Source organism: Siphateles boraxobius, unplaced genomic scaffold (assembly GCF_051911475.1).
Source record: "Siphateles boraxobius isolate OS27281-9 unplaced genomic scaffold, OSU_SipBor_1 31, whole genome shotgun sequence".
NCBI lineage: Eukaryota > Metazoa > Chordata > Actinopteri > Cypriniformes > Leuciscidae > Siphateles > Siphateles boraxobius.
Window position 1 is genome coordinate 10,580,828 of NW_027508931.1, and position 19,708 is coordinate 10,600,535.

Consider the following 19,708-nt stretch of genomic DNA (forward strand, 5'->3'; position numbering starts at 1 on the left):
AGAGGATAGAGCAAAACAAAACACCAGTCACAAATTAGAAGTCTAAAATGAGAATTTTTAAAGAGAAATGTCAGAGGAGCTTGAGTTTGTTGCCTAGCTCTGTTTGTTTGAACCGCGAGTGGTGTCAAAGCTTACGCTACTCCTACGTCATACATCGTCACTGGTTACTCTTTTGGCGTGAGTCGATTTGCCTAGGCCGTCTGTCGGAAGCTAGCTATTTTAGTTGATAAAGTTTTAAATATGGATATTTTTCCATCGCTTCACTTTAGAAGGCCTTTAAAGCTATTAAAAGGTATTGCCACAGTACTTTCCTTGTAAGGGACAATATATCATATAAAGCATTTGTTCTTTGTTACTTTTTCTTAGTGATAACTTATGTATTTATTAAATAGATAATGGGAAGTTTAACCCAAATATCCCACCGTCCCAGTTTAACGTGGCTTGTCTGGGATTTTGTTCGTAAACAAATCCACAGCAAATGCCTGTTCCAGACGCCCGAGCGTACACTGATGTTATCACAGGCGTGACTGCTGTTCTGTAGGACAGACCATTTCGTTAACCCGAGGCGCTAACGACACGAATCATCTGTAATTGATCTAATTGATTCTCCACTGCTTAATTAGATTCTTGTCACTCCTAATGCAACAGTGATGAAGACCCTCGGGTACGAGAGAGAGAGAGAGAGAGAGAGAGAGAGAGAGAGAGAGAGAGAGAGAGAGAGATGAGCTTTCTTCTAATAGTTGATGATACCGACGCCAGTGGTTGCTCTGGTCCCATGTGAACACATAGACAGCTTTTTGTCGTTTTGTGGTAATTATTCTACAAACAGCTGTTCACAAGGACTTTATTATGCTCTGTTTGTAAAACAGATTTCTAAATGGTATGGGAGTTGTTATAAATGAATTGTTATGTTTAAAGAGATAGATTTTGCTGTAATAAAATTAATATATTTATAATATATGTTCCTGTAGCTTGGCTGGTAGCAATGCCAAGGTCATGGATTTGATTCCCAGGAAACACAATCTGTCAACAACAACAAAATTCACTGTAGGCTTACATGTTTTCACACTACACTTAATTTTGGATTAATGTCTTTTTAAACCCTCCACCAAACTAATTCATAATTACCCCATAATTCATACCCCATTTTTTATCTATACAGTGGAAGTCAATAGTCTCCGATAGTATTTTTTGAAATAATATTTTCTTGTAAAAGGTACTCCAGTAATCTTTTTATTTATACAACTTCAAAAAAACAAAAACAATTATTTACAGTGTATGTTAAAGTTTTCTTTTCTTCCATAATATGTCGCACATAAGAGTTGATTATGTACGGATTATCAATTATAAGAAAGGGGCTGAATAAATGATTGGTCTTGATAAATGATCTTGCATACTTCACCCAAAAATCCAGTTACATTTTGAATAAAAATTATGACCTCAAAACAAATTTTGAAAAAGTTAAACATATGTGCATGGATGAATGTTTCACAATAAGATCAATAACATTAATTTAGAAAATGGATAGGGTTATATTTCATTTTGTGTCTCCTTTAACCTATAACAGTTTCAAGTGGGAAAAGCTGTTAAAAGCTAATCAAGCGTCCACCATATGTCACCATATGTAAAACAGCACAGTTAATCATAGCAGTGAAGTTAGTAATGTGATTTTTTGTATGTCTAAGTGCACTGTTTATATGTGTGTGTTGGCGGGGGGCTGTCTACAGGCGAGTAACTGTGGCTCACATGAGTAAGGAAGAACAGATTTGTCCCTGCTGTTAGCGCTGATGATAGCTATCTCCATGCATCCAGACAGATGGACTCGGGATGGTGATGGGGGGGAAGAGACCACTATAGAGAAAGATCCTTTGTGTGTCTCTGACTCGCTTTCTCATTTGTGAATGCTCATCCTATCTTTTAATCATTGATGGGCTGCACTTTAAGGCATGGATGCAGGATTAACATTGTCTTTTTTTACTTTTCTGGCTTTTTAAAGGGTGTTTTTTGTGTGTGTGTGCATATTTGGAGTTAGATAGTGAAAGAGTTGAAGGCCCTCATATTTCTATCCTTTTATTTAAAAGCATACGATGTTGGATATTAGTATTTTGTCCAATCTCCTAATGTAGTTAAAGAGGCTGCACTGGAGTCAAACAGAAGGACAGAAGCTTCCACCTGAGATTTTTCATATTGTCCACACTCTCACAGCCACTGCTTTTAACCTGATTGGCTCATTACTGGAGTGGGACGGGGATCAGAGAGAGTAGCTTTTTGGGGGTAGGTCCAGGTGGTAAACCCCTCCGCCCGGCTGTGGAGCTCCTCATACAGGCATGGTGCTGGAGTCTGACCTCACTGTCCTGCTCTCTCTTATGTCCAGTGATTACATTATCGAGGAGAAGAACGCTGTGCTCCAGAAGAAAGAGAATGAGGGATTCGGCTTTGTCTTGCGAGGAGCAAAAGGTAAGACCTGACATTGAGCTCATGGCCTCAGTTTGCTATTACAGTCAAAGTTTCAGCTTCCTTCACGTTACTGGGTTACATTACACACTTAAAGTCAGCAACAAATGACATTTGCATCCCGTTTTACTTTTATAATGTGATGTATTTCAAGTGAAAAAGAGTTTTTTTTTAAAATCATTTTATTTGAGAATTGATTAGATTGTGAAAACTGGCCAATAATTTATGGAATGGAGCTAGACTTTACTCCAATTTTACTACAACAATATTTAGATGGGTATTTGGTTAAAGCTACAATATGTAACTTTTGAACCCTCTGGCGGTTAAAAAATAAAACTGCATGTGTCTTGCAAAATAATATATGCAAAAATTCGTCCCGACCACCATATGAGGTTTATCCAAGTGTTATTTATAGCTAAACTAAAACATGGTTTGTAAGAGGGATTTTTTTTCACTATCCCATTAATAACATTTTATTTTTTAATAAAAAAGTTACATAGTATGATGATATATATTGACTTACACTAACGTTCAAGTTTGGGGTCTGTAAGACATTTTTTTTAAAGATGCATTAAATTGGTCAAAAGGGACAGTAAAGACTTTTATAATATTACAAAAGGTATCTACTTCAAATAAATACTTTTTTTGTTTCTATTCATCAACAACAACAAAAAATCCAGAAAATAATGCATCACAGTCTCAACAGAAATATTAAGCAGCTGTCAGAAACCAATCAGAGTCCACATCTCACACCACACAACGATCACTCTCTCCTGAGTTCTAATCACCTTCACCTGTTCCCAATCAGCAACCAGCTCCATAAAAACACCCAGTTCACATTCAATCTTTTGTCAAGCTCCAACAGGAACAGACGCTTTACCACTGTTTCACAAAGTCTCTGATACAACCTGTCCTCGTCACGTAACGTATACTCACCTGAATTATACAAACCTCTGTTTCCTTGTTCTGATGTTCCTAGAAGCTTCAACTGTATCCGGGTCTCCTGAGTCCTTGTATTCCTCCTGAGTTCCACTCGCTCACGGCTGTATCTGAAAGAGAAAAGACAAATCATCACCGAACTGTGTTAGTTTATCATTAGATAAACTGAAGAGGATCTGCTCACCTGGAATCCTTCTCGCGCAGTAATCTTCACCGAATTCACCTCTGAACTTTGAATATTCTCACCTTTTGAACTTGATGCACTGAAATAAAGCTTTATGTGGATTCACTTACCTCAGTCTCTGAGCCTGTATCCTGACAGAAGACTTGACCAAAACCTAAAGAGGTGAAGAAAATGGATTCCATGCGAACCTCAGGCATGGATACAAACTCTATTCAACCTACCACCGCTGCAACAAATTCCATACAAGTCCCCGCTGCCTCGGCGAACCCAGTGCTACCCCCAGCCAGCGCTTCCGTAAACGCAGCTCCCTCTATTGCTTGCTTCGCTAGTCCACAGTCGCGCCCAGCGCCATTCTCCGGTCGGGCGGAAGATTGCAACGGATTCTTATTGCAATGTTCACTTGCGTTGGAACAACAAGCCCAACTATATCCCACCGAGCGATCGATAGTCGCTTTCATTATCCAACAATTATCCGGAGCAGCTTTGAGATGGGCTGAGGCATTGTGGATGCAGGAATCCACTGTGATGACATCTGTTCAGGAATTTGTAAAACACTTCAAAGAAGTTTTCAGACGTCCAACTGAAGATTCCTCTGTCGGTGATCAATTGCTGCAGTTGCGTCTAGGAAAGAAGACAGTTTCTTAGTATTCTTTAGAATTTCGCACTCTAGCCTCCAACAGTGGGTGGAATGAAAGGGCGCTCATCTCAGTTTATCGCCGTGGGTTGAATCCTGCCCTGCGTCTTCAATTGGCGATTTATGATGACAGCCTAGGAATAGAGAAATTCATCCAGCAGGCTATTCGTGTGCAGCAAAGATCTCAGAACTGTTATCAAGATACTATGCTATGTCACTCTTCTTCTCCTCAAGTTGTCATGGGTTCTGCGTCAGAAGATCAATCTGAGAAGATGCAAGTCGACACTTTCCGACTTTCCCAGGCAGAACGCACTCGAAGAAAAGAGTTGAAATTATGCATGTACTGTGGGGCCAAGGGTCATTTTAGACTTACCTGTCCCATTCGACCAGGTCGGCTGACGGTAAGCTCCGTTCAAGACAACTCCATTATATCAACACCCCTTACGATTCCTGTAATCCTGAAATCTCAAAATATCTATGTATCTGTAACAGCTATCATCGACTCTGGGTCAGCAGGGAACTTCATTTCAGGACAGCTCTGTAAAGAACTCAACCTCCGGAAGATTGACATTCCCAAGCCCTACTCCATCTACGCTGTAACAGGTGAGCTGATTAACAAAGGACATGTCACATCCCAGATTACACCCATCCAGTTATGGATTGAAAACGTACACCATGAAATGTTCGAACCTTTTGTTCTACAGAATAGTCAAACAGACATAATCCTAGGTCGCCCATGGTTAATTCGTCATCAACCCACCATAAATTGGCAGTCTGGTGAGATCACTAGATGGGGTTGTCAGTGCCCACTTAATGAAATTCCACATCCTAGGCTTCTCTGTGCTCAACCCCCCGAAGTTCTAAAAGTGAATTCCACATCCATCGAAAGTCCCACGGAAAACCTATCCACGAGTATTCCCTCCTGTTACTCCTCATTCTCTGACATTTTCAATCCAGTTACTGCCTCCAACTTACCTCCCCATCGGCCATGGGACTGTGCCATTGATCTGAAACCCGGAGCATCCATTCCCAAGGGTCGAATTTATTCCCTGTCAATTCCCGAACAAGATTCCATGCAAAAGTACATCGAGGAAGCCTTGGAACAAGGTTATATCCGTCCTTCCACATCACCTGCTGCGGCTAGTTTCTTTTTGTTCCCAAGAAAGACGGGGGTTTAAGACCATGCATTGACTACAGAGCCCTAAACCAGATCACCGTGAAATTCAGTTATCCACTGCCCCTCATCCCATCAGCTCTGGAACAGCTCAGGGAAGCTAAAATTTTCACCAACTTGGATTTAAGGAGTGCATACAATCTGGTCCGAATTAGGAAAGGGGATGAGTGGAAGACGGCTTTCATAACTCCTCCAGGGCATTATGAATATCTGGTGATGCCGTATGGATTGGTAACCGCCCCTTCCGTCTTCCAGAGCTTCATGGATGAGGTACTCCGGGATTTCTTGGGAGGGTTCGTGTTGGTATATATCGACGATATTCTTATTTTTTCCGAAGACCTAGTTGAACATTGACATCATGTATCTCAGGTACTCCAAAGACTCCGAGATTTCACTCTGTTCCTAAAAGCTGAGAAGTGCTCTTTCCATCAAACCAGTGTCGAGTTCCTGGGATATCACCTCAGTGAGAACGGAGTGGAAATGAATAATCGGAAGACGTAGACCATCCTGTCCTGGCCTACTGCTCAGTCAGTTAAGGAACTTCAGAGATTCCTCGGTTTCGCAAATTTCTACCAACGATTTATACATCAATACAGCCTTTTGACAGCTCCCCTGACCTCCCTGCTAAAAGGAAAACCCAAGACACTTCTTTGGACCCCAGAAGCAGACAGAGCTTTTGAATCACTCAAGGCCGCATTCACCATTGCACCATTACTCCATCACCCAGATCCGGAAAAGGTATTTGTGGTAGAAGTGGACGCCTCCACTACAGGAGTAGGAGCGATTCTATCCCAGTACTCTGATGATTCCTCCAAAACCATACCCTGTGCGTTCTTTTCTAGAAAGCTATCAACTGCAGAAAGCAATTACGACATTGGAAACCGGGAACTATTGGCTGTGAAACTTGCCTTGGAGGAATGGAGACATTAGCTAGAGGGGGCCAAACATCCGTTTCTAGTACTCACCGATCACAAGAACCTTCAGTATTTAAGAGATGCTAAGAGACTAAATCCACGTCAGGCTAGATGGGCACTGTTCTTCACTCGTTTTCATTTCACAATCTCATATCGACCAGGATCAAAGAACACTAGAGCAGATGCTCTTTCCCGTATCCATGCCCCAGAAAGTCCAGCTGAAGAACCCGAAACCATCTTACCTGAAAGGTTATTTGTCAATCCAATCCATTGGGAAATCAATGAACAACTGCTAGAAAGGTCACGACAACAACCCAGAGTCCCAGGATGTCCCCCCGGCAAAATGTATGTACCTGAAGATTTTCGTAACTCCTTGATTTCATCGGCTCATTTCTCGGTGGGCACAGATCATCCCGGAATAAACAAAACTACGTCTACTCTCCAATGCACGTATTGGTGGCCCAACATGCAGTAAGACATAACCACGTTTATCCAAGGATGTATTCCCTGTGCCATGTCCAAAGTTCCACAACAGCTGCCAGTGGGTAAACTGATGCCCCTTCCTGTCCCACATAGAGCTTGGTCACACATTGGGATAGATTGTGTTACAGATCTTCCTGTCTCAGAGGGTAACACTTGTATCCTCGTAGCCATTAATCGGTTCTCCAAGGCATGTAAGCTGATCCCCCTGAAGAGTCTTCCCACAGGCTTCGTCAGGGCAGAATTATTAATGGAACATGTTTTTCGAAATTTCGGTATCCCAGAAGACATTGTGTCTGACAGAGGGCCTCAATTCATCACCCGGGTTTGGCGAGCATTCTTCTCTATGATGAATGTGACTGTAAGTCTCTCATCAGGGTACCATCCGCAAACCAATGGCCAAACCGAACGAAAAATCCAAGATGTTGGACGGTTCCTGCGTACATTCTGCCACTCCAACCAGAACATCTGGAGTCGGTATTTGATTTGGGCAGAATACGCACAAAATTCCCTCAGACAGGCATCTACAAAGTTAACTCCGTTCCAATGTGTGTTGGGTTACCAACCTCCTTTGTTTCCTTGGTCCGGTGAGCCCTCCGAGGTACCAGCGGTAGATAAATGGTTTAGAGAGAGTGAAAGGGTCTGGAATCAAACTCATCATCACCTTCGACAAGCAATAAATCGGCAACGAAACTTCGCAGATGCCCGTCGGTGTCAGATACATGAATACCAACCTGGACAACTGGTCTGGCTTTCTACGAGAGACATCCGTCTACATCAACCTAGTCGTAAACTTAGTCCCAAGTACATCGGATCATTCCCCATAAAAAGACAGATCAATCCAGTGACCTATAAGCTTCGTCTCCCGGCTCAGCAACGAATCCATTCCACGTTCCATGTCTCTCTCCTGAAACCGCATCATCCAGTGGTGTCTAGCGCAACCACAGAACCAGCTCCGGAGGATACTCCCACGATACCTCCTATTGAACCAGAGCCCATCTATTCAATAAGAGAAATATTGGACTCCCGACGTCGAGGTTGTCAGCTCGAGTATTTGATAGATTGGAAAGGATATGGACCAGAGGAGAGATGTTGGATACCCCGGAAGGACATCCTTGATCCGGATATGCTCCTTGAATTCCAGACTCAACATCCAAGCAAACCTGCACCACGACCCAGAGGTAGACCCCCGCGACATCGGGGTCCAAGGTCCGCTGGCGCGGACTCTGGAGGGAGGGGTAGTGTCAGAAACCAATCAGAGTCCACATCTCACACCACACAACGATCACTCTCTCCTGAGTTCTAATCCTCTTCACCTGTTCCCAATCAGCAACCAGCTCCATAAAAACACCCAGTTCACATTAAATCTTTGTCAAGTCTCCAACAGGAACAGACGCTTTACCACTGTTTCACGAAGTCTCTGATACAACCTGTCCTCGTCACGTAACGTATACTCACCTGAATTATACTAACCTCTGTGTCCTTGTTCTGATGTTCCTAGAAGCTTCAACTGTATCCAGGTCTCCTGAGTCCTTTTATTCCTCCTGAGTTCCACTCGCTCACGGCTGTATCTGAAAGAGAAAAGACAAATCATCACCGAACTGTGTTAGTTTATCATTAGATAAACTGAAGAGGATCTGCTCACCTGGAATCCTTCTCGCGCAGTAATCTTCACCGAATTCACCTCTGAACTTTGAATATTCTCACCTTTTGAACTTGATGCACTGAAATAAAGCTTTATGTGGATTCACTTACCTCAGTCTACGAGCCTGTATCCTGACAGCAGCACTACTGTTTTTTGCAAAAGTCAGGCATAAAATATAAACGCTTATAATAGGCTTATCATAGTCAATCAGGGTAAGATAAAAACATGTTTTTGAAGAAAGATTGATGATGTATTGACTCATTATTTAAATTTTGTTCATTTTGAAAAAAGTTACATAGTGTACCTTTAAAATTAATATTTCTCTAAAACATCGTCTATTTACAATTATTTTAGTACATTTTGTCTACTTGGTATATTCACACTAGGGTAACATGAAAGTTTAAACTCAATGCAAATGAGTGCAACAGTGTATGTGTCTTACAGATGCAGTTCTGGTGACAGCATACTAGAGTTAAGTGAATGTTAACTTTATTACTTATAGAAATGACACAATGTGAACCAGTGACCTTGATATTTGATTATGTAGCATACTTAACAGCATTATTATACAGTTGTGTTTGACAACGTATACAGTCCAGCAGTGTGTGTGTGTGTGTGTGTGTGTGTGTGTGTGTGTGTGTGTGTGTGTGTGTGTGTGTGTGTGTGTGTGTGTGTGTGTGTGTGTGTGTGTGTGTGTGTGTGTGTGTGTGTGTGTGCCCAGTCTCTGGGGTGGCACCATCCTGGGTAGGAGTTATGAGTTCCTAATGCCATCTGTTACCCACATGGTGCATTAATATTTCTTACGCATATGGGTTTCAGCTGGTCTCTTTATTGATTTCTCCTATACTATTACTATCTCAAAGATGAAGAGCAAAGCACTAACAGCTTTATTTAGACATATGTTTATATTTACAGTAAGGCTAATTTAAAGGTGAAGAATGTCATTTTTAACCATTTTTAAATGCTTTGACCTATCCCAGCAGAGAGATATCAATACGTAAGCCATTAATTAGCTATGTTTCCATTCAGAGTTACGATATTAACTTGACAAAAATTGGAATATCACATAAAACATTTGTGAATAAAGCGCCGTTTCCATCCCATGTGTTCAAAAGAAAAATTTCATCACTTCCTGGAAAACTGCCACAAAAATATTGTAATGAAAATGGAAGTTGCTGCAATCAGGGAAACCATTTCATCTTTTTTCACACATAATAATTTACAAAACGCAATAAACACTGCTATGTTATCTTGCATTCGGAGATGGAATCCTGGTGTTTGGGAATGCAATCATGTGAGAGAGTTCTGGGAGGTAATTGTACACAACCATTTTGATGACAGACTTTGGCTCAGGCATTTTATAATGACCAAACCTACATTTAAGATGCCGTGCATTGAAATTTATCGGCTGGTTAGTCCAGTAATCCAATCACATTTACTGTTGAGGCAAAGTCATGTAAGTTGCGCATTAAGGGATTTATATGGTAACTGTTTCATCGAAGTTAACTTTTTATATTTTAAATTTTTATTTATCCATTTTTTTGGAATTTAAGCGCAAATTGGTGTTTCCATCCAGCGTTTATTTATACAATATGCATAAAAATAGGTGGATGGAAGCATTGCTATTGGCTTCACAATGAGTCTAAGAACCACTATGTGATATTGCATTTGATTTTCTGTTTTTATGTAGCGGAGACACCCATTGAAGAGTTTACACCCACACCTGCCTTTCCCGCACTGCAGTACCTGGAGTCTGTGGATGTTGAGGGCGTGGCCTGGAGGGCGGGGCTAAGGACTGGTGACTTCCTCATTGAGGTATAGGATTGATTTGTTCATATCCCCTTTCATCATGTTTTACATCTCCAGCACATTAAAATACAATTGTGTTGTGCTGAAGCTATGTAATGACCTTGAGTCTAGTCTGAGATGCTTTGAATGTGTTGGAGGGGCAGAAACAGTTATGATTTGTTTGTGATTGGTCTCTTAGGTGAATGGTGTAAACGTGGTAAAAGTGGGACACAAGCAGGTGGTGTCACTCATCCGGCAGGGTGGAAATAGCCTCCTTATGAAGGTGGTGTCAGTCACACGCAAGCCAGAGTCTGAGGAGACAGTCAGGAAGAAGGGTAAGGTGCTTGTTCACTTCCGACAGAACTGATCTATCTTGCATATTAAAATGCAAGTAATATTAACAGGGTTGCAGCTTATAAACAAGGTCTGCAGCTTAATATATTGCTTAAATTTAGTTCATGTTTTCTTGTATGTTTAACAGTGTGTCTGTCAAGAATAAGTCGGTTACACAAAAATTGTGTAATATTGTGAATGTGGTTTTGTAGTTAAGTTATAAAGAATGTGCTGACTGCTGGTTTTGTTTGTTTATTGTGGGCGGGGCTACTGCAGTCAGACAGAAGAGCTCTTAAAGGCACGGGTTGCTAGGGAACCAGCCTTTGATGCTCTGTGCTGTGTATGTAATGATCAGACATTGAGAGATCTCACCCAGCAGGGCGAATCTAGTCTCAAACACGAGGGAAAGATATGCTGCAAGAATGAATAAAGGAGCGAGTTTAATGATCACGGCCGATCGTGATGGTAATGACTGTGTTTTTCAGAAGAGAAAACTTCAGGAGCATTAACTAAATGACAGGGTTGTTTGTCACAAAAAAATTGTGATGACTAAGCAGATTGAAGCGTCAAAGTGTTTTCTGTGCAGCTGTTCCACACATTTGTGCGTTCCTACACCCACTCAATCGATTAGCAGTTAAATTAGTCTACTGGTAGAGTTATTAGAACTATAGCAAAACCTCGAAATGCAAAGAGGAAGTCTATTCAATATCCATGTAAACTATCCTCACTTTTATCTGCAACTCCCACACAATCCGAACCCTTTATTGACCTGTGTTTGGCTTTAGTTGATGATGAAGAAGCACAGTAAGTCGTTTAGCTCATGCTTTTATCCAAATCCCCTCACAGTAAGGTTTAAATCTGGCTGGCGGGTTGTTTAGTCTGGTCCAAATAGTGTTGGTGCTTTAAAGGTGATCAAACTTCTCCAAGAAAAGTGCCAACAAGCGCCACCAACCTTAAAGAAAAAAGTGGGAAAAAATAGCAACAGATGCTATTTACACTAAGGCCGCATCTCCACCAAAGTGTTTTTCCCAAGGCTAGCATATTTTTCCAATTGTTTTCAATGGGAGCATCACATTTTTAAAACGGCAGCAGCGTGACAAGGCGTTGAGTGTCTGTTTCACAAATTTTTCTGTGTTTTTTTACCGGTCGGCGAGAAATGAAGAATGGTCAACTTTGGGTAAAGCGCAGCGCTCATCACTGTCACTTTTTACCCAGCAGCTGTCAAATCACAGTGGAGGAAGGACGGGACAAATACAACACCGACTAACCGCCATATTCTGCTTGTACAACGTCAACAGATGTTACCAACATCAAGCATAATAACGGAACAAAATTATTTAAAACAAGAGCCAGAGCAATTACATTATATCGACATTTTTATATAGAAACAAATGATCTGTGCAATTAGATACTAGTAACACTTCTGCAATATTCCATATCATAGCAAGCAAAGCGTCTACACTGAAAAAAAAAACGCTGCACTGCCAAAGCGCTCTCAAGCACCCACAACTAGGCATTTTCAGCTGGCTAAAAATGCTTTGGTGGACACACGGCCTATGTGTAAATAGAAACAAAAGGTATTTTCTTTGCACTAAGTGTAAATAATTGATAAATGATATTAGATGATATTTATACTTAGTGCAAATAGTGGCAGATACTGTTTGCACCTCAGTGTATTGTATTATAAAACAGTAAGCTATAACAAAGTCCCTTGAAGACAAGTCAATTCACTCGGCGGCCATCTTTGAAACGACGCTCAGGCATTCAAGTGCAGCTCCTATCTCTTAGAATGGGGAAACATAAAATTCTCCAAAACTGTTCGCCAAGCTTACGATTAAATTTCATGTTTGATCTCTGTCTCATAAATTTCAAGTTCATGCGCAGTGGAAGTGCACGTCTGACTGTTTCTATAGACCTTATGTAGGCCCTATGTTTTGTCTTCCGGTCTGTATTTTCACTGCGATTTTACATATATATGAATGAACGGCTCATTTTAAAATATTCCCGTTCTACTGACATTTGTTAAGACATCTGCTTTAAACATTACAATGCTCATGATAACGTTAGTTTTAACTCTACAATAAGTAAATCCACTTCACCAGCTAATTACTCTTTGAGAGCGATGCCATAGAAATAATCAGAGCGACTGCAAAAACGGAAGGTCAAAAACAATAATCTAAAGATGGCTGCGCTCTTGTTTCTCTGGCGCATAAGGTCTATAGGAGCCGGAGCTTCTAACTCCAGTAGCAGTGACACGATTACTCTACCAATCTGCGATTGGCTCTTATTTAGAAGGCGGGACTTATTCCGCCACATGGAGCGTTGCACTTTTCCCCATTCGAAACAATACGAGTGACGCATCTTGTGTTATTCTATAGTCTTTGGCTATAATAACAACATATTCAGTGTTATATATGTGAAATATATATTCAGTGAATATGATTATATTCATTAAATTCATAAATTTGCTACTATTTGCACTTAGTGCAAAATTTATTGAACTAGTTGAACTCACTAACCAACTAGTCGAAGTAACAGAAGACACTAGTCTGTAAGTCACTTATTACAGATAAGGTGTAAGTTGTAGGATTCAATCTTTCTTTTTATAGATGCATAAGACAGTCTTGCTGTCTTTTTAGTATCTCGCTCAGTGGGCATTGTGTTTAATATGCTTGTTTAGTTATTAAGTTGTTTATGTTTTGCTGTGCTTTGTCAGTTTTTTTCTGTTTCCTGTTGCTCAAACAGTATATGAAATGCATGAAAAAAATGTAAAAGTTGTTTTAGATAAAATCATCATATAAATCCAAAATGCATAAACTTCCACTTACGTTTTCCGTCACAATCAGAGAAAAGCGATAGTTGTTTTTTTTTTATCTTATGTCGATAAGAATGTTGTTCTTACTTGTCAAAATCATGGTCACCTGCAAAGTTATTGCATAACTCTGGGCTATGAAAACTATCACACACTTATACACACTACTGATGAAATAATAACGGAGTGTCTGTTGTTAGTTTTGTGGCTATATCCTCCCACACACACATACGAACTCACACACACACAGATTCTCACAGTTTAAATGCACAAGCCCAGGCCTTGCTCCTGCCAGAGTTGCCATGGTTACTACAATGCATGTTTGAAGTAAGTATTGCATTAGTGCCTTGGTATTTCTCTCCCCATCTCTCTCTCTCCAGAGCTCTACTCCAGTCTGCAAGGTTGTTAGCTGAAGGAGTGAGGAGTTTTACGCTGATGTTATTGAGACAACAGAAGTGTCTGATCTCCTGGAAATCTGTTCGTTTTCTTGGTGCTTCCTTTTATGCTGATTGGGAGTTTATATCATTCTTTGGCTATAAAACGTCAGGTTTCGTTTCTGAGAGACAAAGGGAAACTTGACCATCGTTTGGGTTGTAAGAGAATGAATGTGAAATGAAGGATTTTGGGAAACAAGTATTTTTTTCTACCATCCATCAGAGGGCCACCAAGGAAGGAAGTGGGTTTCTGGACGCGTACGCACACAGGAGATGTCTGATTGTTACATGATTCCAGAGAGAGAAAGACGGCAGAATAGAGTTTAATCGTGGTGCGGCAGTGTGGTACATTGTGATCTTCAGATGAAGATGGTGAAAAAGCGCTGGCAGCTGCCGATGGGCAGCAGCCATGAAGGCCCCACACCACACCATCGCATCTTCTCATCTACTCCTTGCCTTTCCTCCACAGCGCCCCCGCCTCCAAAAAGAGCACCCAGCACCACCCTTACCTTGAGGTCCAAAAGCATGACTGCTGAGCTCGAAGAGCTAGGTAAGACGCCCTCGAACAAACACACACACTAGTTGATTTGTGGAGTTGAATAGTTTTTTTTTTTTTTTTTTTTGATTTTTTTGTCTTAGAGTTAATATTTTTATCACCAGTTCTTTTTTTTTAAAGGTGATGAATTAATAGAGAATTTTAGCATGCTAACAGTTTACTGGGTTTTAGCATACTGTCATGGAAGTAAATTCATCACTGTGAAAGCCAACAAAACACTGCTTCTGAAACAAATCCACTGCCTTCAACAATAACTTTTAACGCAATTTCTGTCGCATTGCTCCCATTATTATGCTTACTATTTCTGTGCAGTAAGGTTATCATTATTTTAACTTGTATATTTGTTGAATATCTCTCATATATCCTATTGAAGGACGGCATGTTCTTGGATTCAATGTGCACAGTCTTCCTTATAATTAACTAGTTAGATAGTCATTCAGATTATAAAATAGTCGATTATGAAAATAGGTAGTTTAACACATGCACACACTTGGATGCAACATTTTCTGTCTATCTGTCTCTTTCTCCCTGTTGCTCTTTCTTGTTTATTTGTTAACTGTGTCATCTCCCTCCTGCAGCCATTTGGGCTGTTCGAAACATCAGCTGTCTTTCTCTCTCGCTCAATCTGTGCTCTGAATTTACTGAGTTCATTACACACACTTACATTCACACACTGAAACACATATCGACAAACATTTGCTGCTGTGAGACTTTAATGGAGAAGTGTTCTGTACATTTATTTCATGCTCAGCCTCTAGGAGGAGAAGAGGGGGTGAGTTACACATTACTGTTTTTAGAAACCGACAAAACCCAGCAATATTGCTATGTAATGTGCATGCAACCATCTTCAGCTTGCTCACGCTGGAATATGCTTTATTTAGCTCTGTTTCAAAACCTAGTGAGCTGCCTACCTAGCCAGCTTTTTGGGGCGTTCTCAACACGTAGGCAGCTAAATCATATCTTTATAAATACCTGCTTTGGATGTCACAGAGAAATAGAAAAGGCTTAAATATTAAAATTACCGTTCTATATTAACTTATATTTATTAAAATATTTGAATAAATTGAATAAAATAACTTAATAAATATAAGTATCAGTAGAAAATGATAGATTATATGATAAATGAAAAAATGTTCATGCTTATTTGAATATCACACTCTTAGGGTAGCAACATGTGCTAATGCCAAACTGTGGAAATGCATTGTGATTTTCGCCTTCCATATCCGTCATGTGAGGAACGCTATTTGTGTGGCATGTGGAGTGTCCCAAATGAGTCATTTATGAGGTTTTATTTCAGCTTGAATGCTGCCTTAGGGACCGTTCACACAGGTTGTATTCTCCATCCATCCGTGTTGTTTTTTAATTGTTTTTCTTTGTAAACATACCTTGCTAAACTTCAAAAGAACAAAAGAGTGCATCCAGTGTGAATGGCACTGCTCAATTAGACAGTATAGAGGAGGCAGATCTATAGGTTGGAACTGAGGTAGTGTGTCATACTACACCTTTTGCCAAATGAGGAGCAATGATGCATTGTGGCATTGTGTTAATTCACTTTATGACATCAAGCATTTCCATTTCATATTTACTTTGTTTTTATTTTATTTGAAAACTTGTGATCAGATGTGATTCATATTACACCTTTTTGAGTACTATTTGTGTGGATGTGTGTAATGAAATTTGTTTTGTATGTGTGTTTGTTAACAGAAAGGCTAGATGAGATTTTGGCCTCTCAGGAGTCAGTACTGAGGCCAAAGGTAGAAGACTACAGAGCAGCCACGGTGAAGCAACGTCCTACCAGTCGCCGAATGACACCAGCAGAAATCAGTGTAAGATACAGTATGTGCACACACTCAATTATCATAAAGTGTCCCATTTCCGCAGTATTGACCAGATATGCTGTCTGTATACAGTGGAGTTGTATACAGTGGAACTTCTAATTTAAAAACAGATTTTATGCAAGTTCGATACTGGTCTAATGTACCAGTATAGTTTCACTGTATATAAACATCTAAATCTGAACATGCTGTATGCTTGTTACCAGCCATGCTGGTACTTTCAGCGGGTTAAAGCTTCTTACAGTAACAATGGCAAGCAGAAACACTCTGTTGATAATATGAAAATTTTTTGCTTTACCTTTTAACATATATATATTTGTTTTTGTGCAGTCTCTTTTTGAGCGACAAGGACTTGCTCTTCATGGTGCTCTTCATCCAGCGTTGGAAAAAGCCCACATGCAGCTGCCGAAAAGCATGGCTAGAACAAAGTCTTTTGGTAAACATTCAGAAATATTTTACATACAATGCTCTATTAAGCTCCTTAATTTCATACAGCAGTGAAGTGTTACTGTATTTTGATCCGCAAATCTGAATGCTTTAAAATGCCATATTATGGCACACAGTAACATTAAAGGAACGTTACAGTTATGAACATACAGTAATGTTAAAGGAAAGAGCAAAGACAAAACCTACAAAATATTGCACAATTGTTCATCATCCAAGCTCAAACAAAACCACAAATACATTTTCAGAGATCTATCTGTCTGTCTGTGCAGGAGCAACCGAAGAGGATCGACTTTCTGCCCTAGCAGCGGAACACAGGTTTCCACGGAGCTCCTCTATGACAGACAGCCTGAGAGACAGCCATAGTATTCCTCCACCTCCCCAAATGGCTCCCCCACCTCCCCCGTCGCTTTACTATCTAGACACTGGACCCCCTCCTTCGTTCTGCCCACCCCCTCCCCCTGGCCGTATTTATGATCCCAGCCGTTCCAGTTTTAAACCAGGCTCTGAGCCAAGACTGCACGCTTTGCCACAGACAATGTCCGCTGAGCTTTATGAGCCGCCTCGCCATGCCTCCCACATGGAACGGCAGAAGAAAGCCCGCTCCATGATCATTCTGCAGGACTCCACCCACCTCCCCGTAGAGCCTACTGACATCCCCAGGCCAGGTCCAATCTCAACTCCGCCCGAGAGGATCAAGCGGAAAGGTCGAGTCATCGATAACCCCTACGCCAATGTGGGCCAGTTCAACGTAGGCCTATTCATGCCGCCTCCCAGCAAGCCACAGCGGAGGAAGAGCCCACTTGTAAAGCAACTGCAGGTGGAAGATGCTCAGGAGAGAGCTTCACTAGCACTGGCTTCCATCCATGCGAGAGAGCACTCTCCCTCTGGGCGCCTAGCTGCTCACCACACCAGCAGGGCTGATTTCTATCATCATCAGCAGCAGCTGTTGAAGGAACGCAGTCAAGCTCAGGCTGAGGGACTGTTGCAAGGGAAAGGTCCTTTTGCTGCTGCAATTGCTGATGCTGTGAAAGACCGGGAACGTCGTCTAGAGGAGAGGCGGAAATCTACAGTCTTCCTATCAGTGGGCACTATGGAGGGCAGTTCTGCACCACCCCCAGAGGCCCCCTCACTCACACCATCACGTTCTGTCGATGAACGAATGCTCACACGTGAACTTGGTCAGTTGCCTCCTCCCGCCTTGGCATTGCGTCCTTCTCCTGGGGGCACCACCTTCATTCACCCACTGACGGGCAAGCCCCTGGACCCTAACTCTCCGTTGGCACTTGCGCTGGCCGCAAGGGAACGAGCATTAACCTCCCAGAGTCAGTCCCCTTCAAGCAGCCCTGAGCCCAGAACTAAACACGAAGCAGCTGGAGGGGTGCTGTATATGGAGACCCAGACCAAAGAGGCTGAGCGGTCAGAGGGTGAGGGGGAGTTTGCCTCACCTCCCTTTTCCCCTGCGGCAAAAAGAATTTACGATACCTCCGCCCCCACCAGCAAAATTCAGTGGGGAAGTCCCATATCCACCAGGAAAGAGTTAGAAACAAGAACAGAAAGGAAGGAGGAGAGCAAAATTGAGGACAAGAAAAGTATGATCATCAGCATCATGGACACATCTCAGCAGAAAACTGCTGGGCTTATCATGGTTCATGCAACGAGTAATGGGCAGGCTGTGGGGCCCAGCCCAGAGCACAGGGTCCCCTCTCCTAAGGGGGCATTGTCAGAGAGCCCAAAACCCATGTTGGCCGAAATAAAACGCGCCAAGTCCCCTGGTCCTGACGCTCCTTCGATATCAACCCCACCGCCAGCTACAGCTCCAGCTTCCCAGCCATCTCCCAGCCCAGCCTCTGATAAAACTCTGGCTCAGGGTAGTTCTGAGGAGGATGTTGATCCCTACACTGTCACCTTGCCACCTGCCATGCTCTCCTCCAGTGATGAGGAGACACGAGAGGATCTCCGTAAAATTGGTGTGGTTCCTCCACCGGATGAATTTGCCAATGGCCTTCTTGGAAAGACACCTGTAACTGCAGTACCTCCTGTTCATACGTTGGGGCAGACAACCCCTTCTGCCCTGCCCTCAGCTCCACCCCCTGCCCCTCCAGCAGCGGTCGCCGCAGCAGCACAGGTCCCCGCTAGCAGTGGCCCGCAAGCAGCCTCAGGGAAGCCATCTGAGTCCCACCTAGGCCCAGAGTCTGCTGCTGACTCCGGGGTGGAAGAGGTAGACACTCGTAGCTCCAGTGATCACCACCTGGAGACCACAAGCACCATCTCCACTGTCTCCAGCATGTCTACCCTGTCCTCGGAAAGCGGCGAGCCCACGGACACCTACACCACCTACGCAGATGGCCAGACGTTCATTCTTGATAAGCCGCCAGTGCCTCCAAAGCCAAAGCTCAAGTCCCAGCTCAGCAAGGGCCCGGTGACATTCAGGGACCCCCTGCTTAAACAGTCATCTGATAGCGAACTGCTCTCACAGCAGCACGCGGCTGCGCTGGCTGCTGCTGCAGGAGCCTCAGGCCCAGCCAGACCCCGCTACCTCTTCCAGAGACGCTCCAAGTTGTGGGGGGACCCTGTGGAACCCCGTCCGCTTTCGGGGGCAGAGGAAGGCAAGCCCACTGTGATCAGTGAGCTCAGCTCAAGGCTGCAGCAGCTGAACAAGGACACACGCTCACTTGGCGAAGAGCCACTTGGAGCTTCACTTGACCCCGGAAGGAAATCCCCTGTGGTTGGTGCAAGGTAAGGCATGAATCCTGCAGAAGAGCAAACGCAAATCAATTTCACAACCGAAACAAAACACCCATGAAAATAATTTCAACACATTTTTAAAGCAAAATAATAAAGGGAAAAAATAAGTTGTTTATACTGCAAATGCAAGTTACCTATTGGTCAAATGGCAGTGAGAACATTTACCTTGTGCAATTATTTTCCAAAATCTGACTGACAATGTTCAATTTAAACTCACAGTTTGTATTGAGTAATATTAAATAAAAAGAACATGCACAAGATATATTAAACATCCTCCTGAAAATGACATGCCCCAAAGCATGCCAAATAAAGCAAATCCAGAACTTTACTTATG

General features: G+C 42.2%; 1 protein-coding gene across 23 annotated transcripts in view; it reads left to right on the forward strand.

The window, feature by feature from the left end:
- The window catches only part of shank3a (SH3 and multiple ankyrin repeat domains 3a), a 290,014-nt gene that overhangs the window by 257,027 nt on the left and 13,279 nt on the right, over positions 1-19,708 (forward strand). For 20 of the 23 annotated variants that reach the window (XR_013186070.1, XR_013186073.1, XR_013186072.1 and 17 more), the window contains 8 exons: positions 2,375-2,457; positions 10,115-10,239; positions 10,412-10,547; positions 14,261-14,341; positions 15,099-15,119; positions 16,052-16,173; positions 16,513-16,618; positions 16,899-19,365. Coding sequence is in view for 19 of the 23 variants with exons in the window: in XM_077193711.1 (XP_077049826.1) it covers positions 2,375-2,457; positions 10,115-10,239; positions 10,412-10,547; positions 14,261-14,341; positions 15,099-15,119; positions 16,052-16,173; positions 16,513-16,618; positions 16,899-19,365 (3,141 nt within the window). In the remaining 4 variants the exon portion in view is untranslated. The remainder of the gene's footprint in view (positions 1-2,374; positions 2,458-10,114; positions 10,240-10,411; positions 10,548-14,260; positions 14,342-15,098; positions 15,120-16,051; positions 16,174-16,512; positions 16,619-16,898; positions 19,366-19,708) is intronic. The other 3 variants (XR_013186071.1, XM_077193704.1, XM_077193709.1) reach the window with 1 other exon arrangement.